The sequence below is a fragment of the Ochlerotatus camptorhynchus genome, unplaced genomic scaffold (assembly GCF_037179485.1).
Source record: "Ochlerotatus camptorhynchus isolate MF236.1 unplaced genomic scaffold, CSIRO-AGI_Acam_v1.1 ptg000022l, whole genome shotgun sequence".
In the NCBI taxonomy this organism is placed as follows: Eukaryota; Metazoa; Arthropoda; class Insecta; order Diptera; family Culicidae; genus Ochlerotatus; species Ochlerotatus camptorhynchus.
Window position 1 is genome coordinate 7,010,948 of NW_027040514.1, and position 15,647 is coordinate 7,026,594.

A 15,647-nucleotide genomic window follows, 5' to 3' on the forward strand; every position below is an offset into this window, starting at 1 on the left:
TTAAGCGGAACCTCAAGAAAACTCAGAAAACAGATGGAAATGAGAATCAGTTCAAAGCAAATTGACGTTCAGCATCAAATAAGGTTGATACAACAGCGGTACAAAATCTGATGAAAGGTGTGAAACGTAAAGCCCGACAGTTTGCATTTGAAAAATTGGAATTCTTATCAAATAATTTTCCGGTATTTTGTTATTATTGAACCTCAAAAAGAAATAATTATTGATCATTTATGCAATAACATAATCGTGATTGATCAATTTTTGATCGTTCCACCCTTTAAACAAACAATTTTATCGTGGATATATCTTAATGGATGGATGTATCACAGGTGGAAGCATTCAAAACACAGATGAAAGAACTATTCCCTGACCTTAGCAATTCGACTCCTTTAGACATTTTGAACTGATCCTTAAAAAAATATATCCTAGCATCGAAACGACTTTACGATTTTTTTAAGCTTCCTGTCACAGTGGCATCGTTTATATGCCGCTTCAGCTAGTTCAAAATTATAAAAAAAGTTATTTGTGTTCCCAAATGAGCCAAGACACACTCTCCGGCTTGGCTATACATGCGACAGAAAAGGAATCGCTTCCAAAACTTGATATAAATGATATTTTCGATCGGTTTTCTGCAGATAATTTAATTGATTTTGAGTGATGTTAGGGATATTCGACTGCAGTGATGAATGGATAATATTGTTTCGGCTTTTCTGTCTGGCGCTGATTACAGTTTTATTTTGCCTGGATCGAAACCAGAGGTTAGGATTATCTTCAAGGCTCGATATTTTTTTCAGATTGTGTGGTTTGTGTAACTGTCCTACAGATGGATGTCAGTTTAGAGAGGGGTATCATGATCCCAACCCCTTAACTGAAGACTGAAAAGCCGAAACAAAATGATCCATTTTCCAGTAATGATTACAATGGTCCTACTAAGTATGCCACCTAATATGAATAAGCGTTACTTAACTGATAAAAACGAATTGTATTACTGAATGTATTCATTTCAATATATCACAAACTGGTATGCATAATAATAAAAAATACATGTACATGGATTAAATATTTTAAATACATTATGAAAAATACTAACAATGCAAACTACGTGAAACGCAGCCGTGTGAACTACAGTTCACGGCTCTCGTTCACGAATATTCATGGTTTGCCAGGGGCAGTGCCAACTCTACCTACGTCTCTGGCTGGGACTACCCGTTTTTGGTACGATGTTTTCAGAACAAAATAGTTCCCTTTATGTGAGCATATTAAAATGCAGGTAATTAATAATCGATTCCAGAAGAATGCTCATTGTTGCCAAAAAATCACATGGGGCTATTATTCATTTATGGGCCTTATAGACTATGACAAAGCATGAAATAGTTCAAACTAGAACATACACGTTTGAAGAGTATGAATAGCAATCACAACCCGATGATCGCAATAATGAGTATGGTAAAGAGTTTAGGAATTCGAGAAAAATCACATTCTTTAAAATGAGTTTTAAAATTATAAAATATTGGACATGAGGACATACCTCAAATCCCCTCATTCATCAATGTATGAGTTAGGTAGAGGAGTGTGCGTTTGATTAGTATTGTCGCATTACTGGCCCTTCGCTCAATTTCAACCTCTGTTAAATTTTCACACTACAGTACTCTAGCGGAAATATCAATATATCCCCTTCAGAACATTATCTAGCTAATAAATTATCGCACTAAAGCTTCATGTTGATATTAGTATAACATTTCCTCCCAAATTTATAAAATATTCTTCAATAATACAAATCATGATCGCTTGGATCAAACACGTTAACATTTTCCAAAGATCATGAAATTTACGCCATACAGCATACTGAAAACACAAATTACCCATATATATTTGTTTTACTTCCCCCCTCATCATTTTCAGAAATGTTTAAGGGGGGAGGGAGTGACAAAATTAAAACTTATGATTTGTTCCTGCCTAAACCCAAAAGCCGTGGAATTTCAAAAGTAATGAGCAAATAGTGTACATGAATTAAGTATTCCGATAATCTAGCAAAATGACACAATTTGCTCGATTTGAAGAACGTCAAATGGTCGGACAGGCAGCGCAGCAATTAATCTCACCGACATTTTTGGAATTCCATTATCTCAACAAGCTTCTACTGTACATCAGTCACGCATGCATGTAGTGATATTCCACTGAAGGCGATTCAGAAATAATCCCCACAATTCAACCGCTGCCATTGATCAAAGCCCCAAAATCGATGCATCAAATCGGCTAAACCTGAATCAAAAACCTCATTCTGAAGCCCGCTGTTTACAAAACGCATTCCCAAACACCTCCATGAGGCGTCCCAGCGTCACGTTGTTGTGCCAAAACATCCATCCATACACACACACACACACACACACACACACACACAAGCTGTGAAAAGTGAAACCATCAACCTTCGATATGAACGCCGTGGTGCGTCAGTGTGTAAGTTAAATGTGCTAAGCTCACTTCCCCACCGTCTCACCCATTTACCCAACCGGAGCTTGCATACAACCTCGTGCGGTAAATAACGCAATCCCACCACCCGCTCACGTCTCACCGGTTCACCAACGACGCCACGGATGTTGCATCGCCACCGAAATCCTACTACGGGGAGCTCACTGCTGCTACCACCTCTGTGTGCGTTTTCTCACCTCTCACCACTCACCGTGCTGCACTGGCACTCACACCATTTTGATGTTTATCTTTTCTCCACAGTGTGTTGTCACATAGCGCTGCACCACCACAGTGTTCCCAAGGCCTACTACTATAGCGGCAATGGAGGCGATTGGTGTTGGTAACCGACGAGTTCTGTCGGTCGGTCGGCCATATTACCACGCGTGACTGTCCATCGTCGGGGCAAAATATAGCCAGACGGCACTCGAGTAGCACACATAAGTGACGAAAATGAGACGGTGCGGAGCAATGCTCTTATACTCATCGATCACGCACCGCCGCTGATGGGGCTATCTCCTCTTGTTCTGATGGTGTAGAAGAAGATGTTGTTGGATGCATTTATTATTACACGACAGGCGGCGTATCAACCCTGGAAGGTACATAGCACACGCGGGGCTCTGAGTTACGGGCAAATAATAATAATAATAATAAAAACGATAGTACACTACTGTCAGTGGGGACCAAGGGGGAAGGCGAAGAAAGAAGAAGCCGGCTTCGATGATCGAAGGAGGCCGCACTGATGACGGCGATGACGATACGAGGAACCTACTTTTCGGCTCTTTAATATGTAACAAATTGGATATGATAACTTACTCAATTGCCCCAATTTGTTTCGTGGAAAAAAGGTCTAGGACTGCTTTCTTTTTCGAACCGATTAGATATGAGAGGAAAACTACGGCGGACACTTTTTCTAGCCTAGCGAGGACAGGTTCTCTTGTGGAGAAAAATCTTCTGAAACGTCAACCGAGGCACAGAAAAGTCGAACACGTACCTGTTGCAGCACTCGTGAAATTCATTCTCTAGGAGTTGGTTATGATTTTTATTTTCTCAAGCACAAATTCACTGCGAGCGAAAACTTGGAGATAAACACGTCCACGGGCTATCGGAGGAAGTTAAACCGATTAAAACGAGGCAATTTTAACCCAAAAAATAATCAAACTATTGAACTCAGTATGGAAAACACGAGTACCCGGTTTGATTTCGCGAATAACTTAAAATGGCCCGATGAGTTGTAAATGTGAGAGTGTATTTGGTACCGGTTCCTTCAGGCCTCCCCCGTCTACCGGCACCCCCTTTGCCACTTCCCTTCACACATCCAAGGGGCCTCTCATAATAATAAACCATCGGTAGCTAAGAGCTACTGCAGGCGGTGGCCCCACGATGGTATTGCTGATGAAAATATAATAAAAAATCACAAAAAGAAGGTTCCTACTCCAACACATTGACACTGGCGCAACAGAGCGACTCTGCAAACTAGCCACAATATCTTCAACACAATCATTTCTTTTTTGGCAAAGGTTGTATCCTACCTCGAGTCTAACGAAGGGGGATCAACCGCAGACAGCCAACAGAGAGCCGTGCAGATGCATATGTGTGTTCGATTGCAGTTGGCTGCGCTCGACTAATCGACAGGCCAAGTGGTAGCTTTCAATCGCCTAACCCGCGATCCCAGCAACCATGGAAGGCACACTTTTCCTCTTCAGTAATCCGATTCCAATTGAGACCAACCTAGTCCGTAGCAGGGCATTTAAAATCACTACACAATTCTGGAAGTTTTCCAACCGGTTCAACCAGTGGGCGGTATAGAGCACCTACTACTACACTGGCACCACGGCGAGAGACTTCGGAAATTTACGCACATTTCTTGACCGGATCGCACAAATCAACTACTAATTTGCACCACCCAAATATATAATGCGCGCACCAATCCATCTTCAGCTTTTCCGCCGAATACTTCGATATGATCCAAAAGAGTTCCCCAAATACTTAGCGGTCTCAGTAGTCGTGCAATCATCATCCATCCACATCCATCATCATCATCATTACCTATAGACGATCGCCCCATCCCCTTCGCACGCACGGACGCAGCCCCAAATTGAGAGCTCCACGAATACAATCCCAAGGAAAGATAGCTCCACCAACACGACCGCCACCGCGACGCGACGACGACGACGACGACCACGACCCGAGTGAAATTGAAAATAGTCATCATCATCATCGCCGCGGCGGGCGCAGTGTGGAGTAGCGAATCGCCATAAAATATGTGGAAACAGCGATGCTGCTGCTCGAGTGTAGGAAGAAATCTTTTTTTTTTCTTTCCCAAACACGGTCGGCTTCGTCACCATCGTCATCAACATCATCATCGGCGAACTGCAAATAACAAGATGGCGACCGATCGCGTGTTCGTCTGATTGCAGGACCAAGCAATTTGGAAGCGCACTGGAAGCATCAAATGGGATCGACCTAAGGAATGGGATGCCGGTCGCCCGACCGGCATCTCGAACTTGACACTGACCCTCAAATCTAGTAGGTAGGCGAACGCAGAGTGCGCCGCGCAATCCACTGCCGGAAAACGAAAAATAATGCCCGCTGCCCTTGAAAGCGCAGCAGGCTGCGATTGAATCAGCCGGCTGGAGGGTGAACCGTTAGCGGTGAGGAATGCGAATGGATGAATGGGTTTCGGTTTAGAGAAATTCGATGATTTTTAGTTCGATTCTTCACGATCTATTGTATGCCAACAAGTTGAACTCCCATCATAGAATGTTTACAGTGGAATAAAACACGAATTACCATATGCTTTGAATCTGAAATGACTAAAAAGGTCATCAAATATCACTAACAAGTCATTCAAATTAATATCTTCACTAGTGCTAGTGTAAAGCTCTGACCAATAATTACCTAAGTTCGCATATTGCCGGCTACAGCTGCAAGCCAAAGCTATTCTAATGGTTGACGATTTCACATCAAAATTTAATATGTATCCAGATTACAACCGGTCGACCAATCTTTTCAAATAAAATTTTAAATCATGCTTAAAGATAGTCATTACTAAGTTAATAGAAAAATTGTAATGTTAGAAGTATTGGTGGGAAATTGCATCAACGTAGTCCACAGCAAGTCTAATATCGACTAAATATGATATCTATTTCCGTCTCGGTGGTTTTCTTTGCATTGGTCGGCCTACTTTAAACACTTTCATATTTGATGGGCTAAGTAACTAATTCATAGAATGTTATCCGCAAATTAAGAAAGTCATCATTCGCTGGTTGAAACGCAACCTCTTTCCACTATAACTAACTGCATATTAGTTGCTTTTTAGTTGGGTCGTCATCCAGTTAGTGAACTCCAAACTACACGGCCAATGAAATCAATCCAAATTACCCCTTCCAGTGGTGAGTTAAGTTGCCTCATGGTTTTTTGAGGAGAAAATTCCCAAATATGAGAAAAGTAAAGATTGAATTCTCTCAGCCTATTGATACCCCAACAAACATTGACAGTTGAATAAGAGCTTATTCAGGCAAAATTATGCGTCTTCAGCTAAAAAATAGCTTATTCAGCTTTAAACCAGCTCAAATTGTTTGTTGAGACTGCTCCTAGACTGAGTAAAACTTTCATCAATTTTCCTAATTCCTGGCTAATTTGTGAGGTTTTCCACAGGAAAACATAAGGCAAATTTTCTCATCACAGAATTCCTGCACTTTTTGCGATTATGAGTCAACGGAACTCAAATTTGGGTTGAACTCATTGGCCGTATAAAACCCTATGAGAAACCCCCCCCCCCAACGAGCGAAACATAACTATATTGGGATTGAGGCTTACTCGATCGATTAAAATATAGTTAGCTAATATCATTGGTCACTTCTCAACATTAACCGGATAATTAAACTTAAAAAAGTGTCAAATTGACCCAAAATCGTAAATGAAATTTATTTAAAAATCCAAAATCAACTTTCTTAGAGTCGATGAACATTCAAACTACCGGATTTACAGAATGTTTCATGAGAAAATTGTTTTGCAAAAATACGTTGGACAGGTAAAGAAACAATTAAACTGCGGTTTAATGGATACATCGAAAACCGAGGGAGAAGACAGGGAGAAATTAAAAGCAATCCAGAGTAACTCTGAGGAACTCTTTTGCTCTCTGATGAACGATTTTATTATCTCGATTGTTTTGACAGCGCAGCCCAAGCAATCAATGTTTTTGGTGTAAATGAACGTTAGTTTTTTCAGACGGTGATCTTTGCCGTAAAATACACTCAATTCATCGGAGAACCTGCTAGCAAAACAAACATCATGCAATAACGTTGCTGTTTTAATCGAAGAGTGCGACACATCTAAATCCCAATTATAGATGGTAAAAAAATCTCACGCTAGCGAATCAATCTACATAAAATCTTTTTTTCATCTCTTGCATCTAAATTCATCTACTCACAGGAAATCTTCAAAATCCTCATCAATCTTCTCTCTAAACAGCAAAGCAAAAAATTTCCTGCATCTTAGATAGAGTCGCCCCCCTCGGTTTTGATACAAAATAAATAGGGCTAAGGGGGCGTCTGTGGGGGTTTTGGTGGAATAGTTTGTACGTTTGTATTTTCCTGTTCTAGCAATCGAGACCCTCACAGGATTCATCCTCAAGTACATCTCCCCACCGGAGCTGGTAGCCGGAAGGAAATATCCATTCGCTTGCTCTAAGCATCTGGATGCCCAGTACTACGGTAGCAAGATTCTGGTCAATTTCATTACCATTGCAAAGAGAAAAGTGCCCTGCAGAAAGCCATCATCAGAGTGATTTAAGAAAATAGCCCAAACTTCACAAATTAAATCAGATCCCAGAGCAAACCAGAGTAGCTCGGAGCAACTCTGAGTAAAAGAGGTAATCAAATGTAAGCCGTCTTCCCCCTCGTGGAAAACATTTTCTACCGTCAACGTTAGGCGTCTTATTACCCATCATAACAGTATCCCTATCGGAGATAAAACCACATGCTATTATTAACTACTTAATTGATCTTATGTTGAACTTTGCCGACACATGAGCAGAAGAGTTGAACGAAGCTCACCACGACGGTATTAACATGTGCCCTGAAATATCCCATTTTCGTGTAATACATCGATTCAAATTCCTCATTTCTAGAACGTAACTGAACAGGTAACGGTATGCTTTAGAGTAGAGAGCCATCTATTGAGCCATGCGGACAACATCGGTTTACTTTAGACTTTGTTCAATTCAATTGATCATTATTTTTTACATAGGTTTACGGGGTGTAATGTCAGCCTAGCCCCTCACTTCGGCATATCAAGCAAATAACTCATTCGTTCAGCAATAATATACAATAGTAATGAAAAACTACAACCACAAATGCTGTGAAATTGTAATCCGTAAATTTTTGGGACAAATTTAAAACATTTAGTGCTATTAAAAAAAAAAGTCCCGAAGAAACGTGCTCAACTTTTTGGCTCAGCTCTGGTACACTCTTCGGTCCCAAGCTAATCGATTCACCCCTCGAAAGATAGGAAAATCCACGAACCCCTCATTTTATCTGTCAAACTTTCATAGCGAATCAAAACAAACTAGTGTAGTACTAGAATTTCGACTAGAATGGGGTACGTTAATCGATTTGCTTGGGACCAATAGGCTAGTCAAGCAGTGAACCAATAATCGTTAGTTTCCACCGGTTTGGTAGGTATTATTGCGCTAACGAAAATCTACACTACGGTGGTCATTAAAAAACCTGATGATTTCATGAATTGAAATCACTTACCCTTTTGTAACATGATAGCCCCTATGCTAGCATAATAAATCAATATCACACTTTACACTGTTATTGTAAATGTAGAAGATTTAACGCTAATTGCGTTTTATAACTAATGAGCAGTAGAAAAAACAGCACGAGAAAAACGAAAACAATTCCCGAGGGCTTTCAGATAGAAGAAAGAAAACACATCTCTTTACGCAGGAGGTCAACTAACTAGTGAGGATTTATTGTAAAAACCTAAGAGGAAGAGGAGGTAGCTTCTCAAAACTTTTATCAATAGTTATTGGTAGGCCGTCTTAAGAAGGCTTCCCGAAACTTAAAACCTTTGTGAGCGGGGGAAGGATGAAAACAAATGACGCGCAATTTTGGACTTTCAAACCGAGCCGTCAGTCCTTCAACCTCACACATTGGATAGTCTAATCTATAGTCGGTGCATAATGAGTCACGCCTATAGTCGCTATATGTATAGTCTGGTGAATAGAATTTCAACCTATCGAAAAGCGCAACCAATTCAATATATTGTAGGCCAACAGGTATAGCCCCTATGTTAGCATAATTGCACTTTTCACTGTTATTGTAAATGTAGAAGATTTAACGCTATTTGCATTTTATAACTAATGAGCAATAGGAACAACAGCACGAGAAAAACGTAAAACAATTCCCAAGGGCTTTCAGACAGAAGAAAGAAAACACATCTCTTTACGCAGGAGATCAACTAACTAGTGAGGTTTTTTGTGGTTGGGTGTATACAGGGTGGTTACACTGTTAATATTAATAAAATTATGGTCTACGACCTTTATTTGATAACTTTGTTTTGATATTGGTGAAACTATTCGCGTTGACAACGACTCTCTATCTGTTCACTCCTATAGGAAAACCCCATAAGCAAATGTCTGTTTCGTGGATCGTTTCTTATCCTTTCATTCTGCTGAAAAATCGCGTAGGGAAAATGTCAATCTTTGCGTAAATGGATGGGTCGAAACGGTATACACACGCTCATTCTAAACAACCCAAAATGGGGGTACAATATCGATGATGTTCATTTGTCATCTTGTCAGCTGAAACTTCGTTTACTCAATTTCGGGTAGCCCTACTTTTTGTTAGGATTGGCAATATCCCACCCCTGTGCCCCGTAACGTGGGTAGATCACCTTTTCGTGGTACGTTACGGGATGTAAGATCTACCACCGATTCCTAGTCCTGACTTCTTCAAACTAGGGGAACACATCTTAGTCCTTGTTACTTTGTATGCCTTGTTGATAGTGATAAGTCCTCGGGTTGCCTGGACCGAGGATGATCTTGAAACAAGGAAAAAATGAGTTAGTTAGTCTTCACCTATGTGATTCCTGTGAGTGGGCTCAATTTACCCCTCGTCACAAGAGTAGCTCTATTAGGATGTTGGCAACACTCCTCAATAACGTATTGCATTAATACTGGCAACACGTCATCGAGGCCCAGAAGCCAGCAATATCCATTGCATCGTCCTCTTTCGATTGCTGACCGACCTCGAGGTAAGACATGCAGTTGTCCGCCCTGCGCCACACGTAAGACTCCAGCGTGTTGAGTTATTCCCGTCTAAAGTACAGTGCTGGTGATCCTGCCAGGAGTACAATTCTGGATAATTGAACTGACAGGAACCACAATTAAAAAAAAAACCACAAATAATACGAGGGGGGCGACACATCTAAATCTCAATTTTAGATGCTCAAAAAATCTCACACTAACGAATCAATCTTTGACAAATCTTCTTGCATTTCTCGCATCTACATGCATCGCGCATCATCTTTTTGCAGGAAATCTTCAAAATCGTCATCAATCTTCTTTCTATCTACTCAGCGTGCGAGCAGCTAGCCACAGCACAACACAATCTTTACTGCAGCGTAGATAGAGTCGTCCCCCTCGAAATAATATTAGAAAATCTGACCTGCTCATGACGGGAATAACTCAATGGAAAATGAGCTTTACTGAAAAAAAAACAGCACGTGTTATGCGAGTCGGGTTGACCGCAATAAAAAAGAAGAAGGAAGAGAATATCTTCTCAATAAATGAAAGGCCGCGGAGGTAACCTAAAACAATGAAATATTTTGGCACAGTAGGTGCAATATGGCCAATGGAACAAAGAAGCGCCATTTTACGATTTGGGATAATCGTATTGTCAGTTAGTTGACTAGTTTTACCCTCGTTGGGAGGCCGCGGAGGTCACGAAAAAGTTCTGGATTGGTCAAGATGATTCCAGGCTACAATCACGTTGATAGAATTTTACGATTTGGGAAAATCGTATTGTCAAGTTGACTTGTTCTACCCTCGCTGGGGGACCGCGGAGGTCACGATAATAAAAATCCTGGGTGGGTCGAGAGAACTCCAGAGTATTATCACACTCATCGGTTCGTGTTGACCGAACGAAAAAAATCGGGATGCTTAGAATCCAACTCACTTGCTTAGTCTAAATCCGGCTAAAATTGTTTTCGGAATGCAAATGATTCCACAGTCACACCTGAATGTCATAGAGCTACCCTGACAAATTTTGCAAATCGTCTCCTTTTCTAGTTCATAGATTTTAACATTGTGATGATTGCAAATTACAGGTTACAGTTACGAAACGATTCGGCGAGAAGCACGGGTAACCCCTAAAATCAGAATGGAGGACGAAGGAAAGTACGTCCGTGCTACAGGCAGTTCGGAAAGCGGACGTGATGAGTCGCATAACTTGGACGGCACCATAAAAGAGACGAACGAGATTGAATCCAGAATCCAGGAGCAAGGTGACCAACTCTCTGATTGCACCAGTTCGACCTCATGCTTCACTACGTCGGATTCATCAGTGTATTCACCACCAGTACCACCACCACCGTCGAGCGAAAGCGAAGATCGTATGGATCCAAGACGGTCCCTGGTAATCGGGACGTCGACCGAAGAACCAAGGGAAGCGAAATCGGGAAGCGTTGAGAAGATCGAGCGATTACAGAAGGTCATTGCCGATTTGACTAAATCATTGAGTGCATATCAACGACCAAACAACGCGACGCATCGTGACGTTGACGACAATTGGGCTGGTCCCTACGATTCCACCGGCTACACGGATGTTACTCAGGCCGCTGTAAGATGGGACCACATTAAACCCTTCCCGAATGGTATTCCCGCTAGCAAAATGTGGGAAGAGTGGAATAGGTTCATTGAGAACTTTGAGATAGCGGCGTCTCTGGGAAACGCTGCAAATCACGTACAACGTTCAAAGCTACTGTTCCTTTGTTTGGGACAGGAACTCCAAGGCATAGTAAGGGCAGCCCAACTACGACCAAGCCTAGCGGAACCCAATTGTTACACAGTTTTTGTGAAAAACTTGCGGAACTACCTACAATCCATGACTGACTCAACAGCCGAACATGAGGCGTTTGCTGGTATGATGCAAGGGACTGGAGAATCTGCTGTGGCGTTCCATGCCAGGCTCCAGGAGAAGGTCAGGTTATGCGGCTACAGCCCCTCTGATCAAAAGCGTTTCGTCAGGGCTCAATTGTTGGAAGGGCTTAGGAACAGGGAGCTCACAAAAACGGCCAGGATCTACAGCTACCAGACGAATTTCATAGTGCAATCACCGACAAGGGAGGAAGCTTACGAGGCGGAAACAGCACAACCCAGTGGCTCCAATATTTCTGCAGTTCATCAGCGATACCGGAAATCACCCACTGAAATGCATTAAAAGCGCAGAAGAGAGGGTCAAGATGATAGACATCCGACAAAACGATATCGCAGCTTCGACAAGCAATCTCATGGGCGTCGAAATCGCTGCTATCGTTGCAACCGTCCTTCGCACAGGAGTGGTACAACCTGTCCGGCCCTCGACAAAAACTGCAACGGTTGCGGAGAACGTGGGCACTTCATTGCATCGTGTCGGAAGCGGCGCGTGAATAATGTACGACGCGATACGAAGTCAAATCCTGCTGGCTTCTGGGCCTCGATGACGTGTTGCCAGTATTAATGCAATACGTTATTGAGGAGTGTTGCCAACATCCTAATTGAGCTACTCTTGTGACGAGGGGTAAATTGAGCCCACTCACAATTCCTAATCTTCTAATCGTTGTTCCCTAGTTTGAAGTGGTTAAGACTAGGGTTCTGATGCATGGTCATTATCGGTGTCATAGCTTGTTTTTGTTGTTAAGGAATCCAATTTTGGCTGACAAAGGGGCGCGCCTTTGGAGGGTGTTCCAACTTCGAAGGGTATAAATACCGGAACCTTTCAGTTAGAATCGATTCCTTGCGATAAAGGCAAGAATGACAACTGTATCAAAACTGAATACTTCATCATTTCTCAATAGTGATGGAGTAATACGACATGCACTAAACTAAGGACACGGGATATACTACAATAGATCAAATTACTGATCGCAGTGGTGTTATGTCCCGAACAGAGGAAAAAAAAATCCCACCCCTGTTGTTTCGTTCAACCTCAGCAATCGAGATGTCAAATGTACAACGACCGCATTGAATGTGAGTGTTTTCTTTCACTTGACTTTTAACGATTAACATGTGAAGTGTACTCGAGTTTGATTTATTAAAGTCAATAGTTTTCCTTTAATATCCGCATTTCTAATTCGGTATCACTGCCCACACGGCGAATGAGAACGACCCAACTTTGAGTTTAGTCAACTCATAAATCACATAAAGTGCAGGAACTCAGCGATGAGTAAATTTGCCTCATGTTTTCCAGGTTTTTCCTGGATTTTCCAGGGAAAATATCCCGAATTTGAGAAAAGTAAAGATTGGATTCACTGGTACTACTCCGAGACTGAATAAAATTTCCGTTAATTTCTACATTTTTCGGCAGGTTTTCCACAGGAAACCATGAGACAAATTTACTCATCGCTGAGTTCCTGCACTTTTGGCGATTGGGTTCTTTAATTTTGAAAAATATATCGGTTTTTATATATCATCTGATAGAGCTTCGTTTTCTGAGCACAGCGATATTTTTTTCGAACCCACACACTTTCATCTCGATTTTTAAATCAAGATTTAAAGCAAAATAATAACTTCACTGCTTGACACTAAACTGACAAACTGACAGCTCGCTCTCATACAAAGTGACACCGAGGGACGCTAATAAGGTGATTTTTTTTTTCAAATATAATTGTAGATATTTAAAATAGTTCCAGTGTACCAAAATTGATGAAATTTTGGGTTTGGGTTCTATTTTTAATGCAGATTACGAATATGCATTTACCTCAATACCCTTAAAGAACCCAATTACGAGTGAACTAAACTCAAATTTGGGTTGTTCTCATTCTCCGTGCACAAAACCAATTATAGGTTATGGACCCAGGAAAAGTGTTTTTGTAAGTGAAATGGACAGAGAAGTGGAAAATTCCCGTATGCCACAGTTCGATGGATCGACCTATCCACAATGGAAGTTTCGGGTGCTGGTTCTCCTGGAGGAGCACGAGCTCAAGGAGTGCATCGAACGGGAAGCGGTGGAGTTCGATGCACTGATGGTGAAAGAGGAAGATTCAGTCAGAAGGCCGGGTTTGACTATACCGAAACCTATTCTCCAGTGGCGCGGTTGGACACCGTTCGAGTTGTTCTGGTAGTTGCGAACGAGCAGATAATGGCAGTGCATCAAATGGATATGAAGACTGCGTTCTTGAACGGGCGGTTGGAAGAAGATATATATATGACCCAGCCGGAGGGCTTCGTAGAGTGAAAGAATCTTGTATGCCGTTTCCAGCGATCCTTTTATGGGAAGCAGGCCTCCAGGGCTTGGAATTCAAGATTTCTCGATGAACATTTCAAATGGTCCTATCTGCTTTGATCGATTCTCTTCATCGACTTTCTCTTTTCATAACCACTGCTATGCAAACAGATTTCGCGCTAATTCTACCACATAGTTTGATAAAGGAGGTTCTTATCTAGCGTCCAAAACGTCAAATACAACAGGGAAAGGTTTTGCAGCTGAGTTATTGACGAAAGAGAAAGTCGATGAAGAGAATCGATCAAAGCAGATAGGACCATTTGAAATGTTCATCGAGATTTCATGAGTATGTTGAGAGACTTGGATTCAAAAGATATTCCAGCGTATGGTGTTGTATGTAAACGACTTACTTGTCGTCGATCGTCAGCTGAAAGCAGTTGAAGCGGTGCTTGACCAACGAATTCGAGATGAAGGACGTTGGACAGCTGAAAAGTTTTTTCTGGGTATGAAGATTGACCGAGACGTAGAGAATAGATTCCTCTGGATCAGCCAGAGATTTCTGGAAAAAAAATCTGTTTCAACCCCTATTGAATGTCGCTTGCGCTTGGAAAAAGGAGAGGAAGCTGATCGTACAGACAAACCATGCCGAGAGCTAATCGGTTGTCTCACGTACGTAACGTTGACGTCCAGACCGGACCTATGTGCAGCAGTGAGCTATTTAAGTCAGTTCCAAAGTGGTCCTACGGAAACTCACTGGGTTGGGTACACGTAAAGAGACATTAAGGGAACGCTGGATTTGGGGCTGGTTTTCTCAGCGTAGGATTGTGTATTAGCGATAGAAGCACTTACCGATGCGGATTGGGCGGTGTGTGGTGGCACTGTGAGTTGGCTAACCAGGAAACAGTCAATCATTTCCTTGTCTTCAACAGAAGCCGACCTTGTGGCGCTTGAAACAGCAGTTGCAGCCACGGAGTTGGATTGGTTCGTCTACTGAAGGATTTGTCAAGGGTGTCGGACTACGAGAATAACTAGTTAATTGTAGGTTGTTGAAGAAGAGCGAGATACCGGTCGCTTGAAGCACGTTGATGTTAAGCATCGATTCGTCCGTGAGCAGATTCAGCGGGGGCATGTTGCTGTTCGTTACGTCCCGACTGGTGAACAAATGGCTGATATTATGACAAAGGGCTTGCCGGTAAGTTTGTTCCGGAAGCATCGAGACAACATGGGGTTGGTGGACTGTGAATATTAAGCGGGGATGTTAGGATTGGCAATATCCTATCCCTGTTGTTTCGTCCGACCGAGTGGTTGTGCAACTCACTCAGCAATCTAGTTGTCAAACGTACAACGAGCGCATTGCGAGTGGGTGTTTTCTTTTCATTTGATGTTTAACGATTAACATGTGAAATTTGATCGAGTTGTTTTATTAAAGTCAATATTTTTCCATAATCTCCGCGTTTTTAATCGGTATCACTGCCCACAAATCCCATAGCTTTTGACGGATATTAGTAGATCCTACTCAAATTCGTGTTGTTTATAAATAGTGTTTAGTCAATCTTGCCGTCAAAACCTCGGTTAAAACAAACTTCATTGCTAATTCAAGCTGAACATTGCATTAGGTCCTAAGTAACATTGATCGATTCTCTTCGTCGACTTTCTCTTTCGTTAATAACTTGAGCACATAGCCGTTTCTTGTTGTGTATGTCGTATTATATGCTACTTTTATCGATCTGTGTGCTGAAAATACCT

General features: G+C 41.9%; 1 protein-coding gene across 2 annotated transcripts in view; it reads right to left on the bottom strand.

Annotated features, from left to right (window-relative positions):
* The window catches only part of Imp (IGF-II mRNA-binding protein), a 268,323-nt gene extending 264,657 nt beyond the window's left edge, over positions 1-3,666 (bottom strand). For both annotated transcript variants that reach the window (XM_065227322.1, XM_065227311.1), the window contains exon 1: positions 3,461-3,666. In XM_065227322.1, coding sequence (XP_065083394.1) covers positions 3,461-3,485 — 25 coding nt within the window. In that variant the 5' untranslated portion in view covers positions 3,486-3,666. The remainder of the gene's footprint in view (positions 1-3,460) is intronic.
* Positions 3,667-15,647: the final 11,981 nt, after the last annotated feature.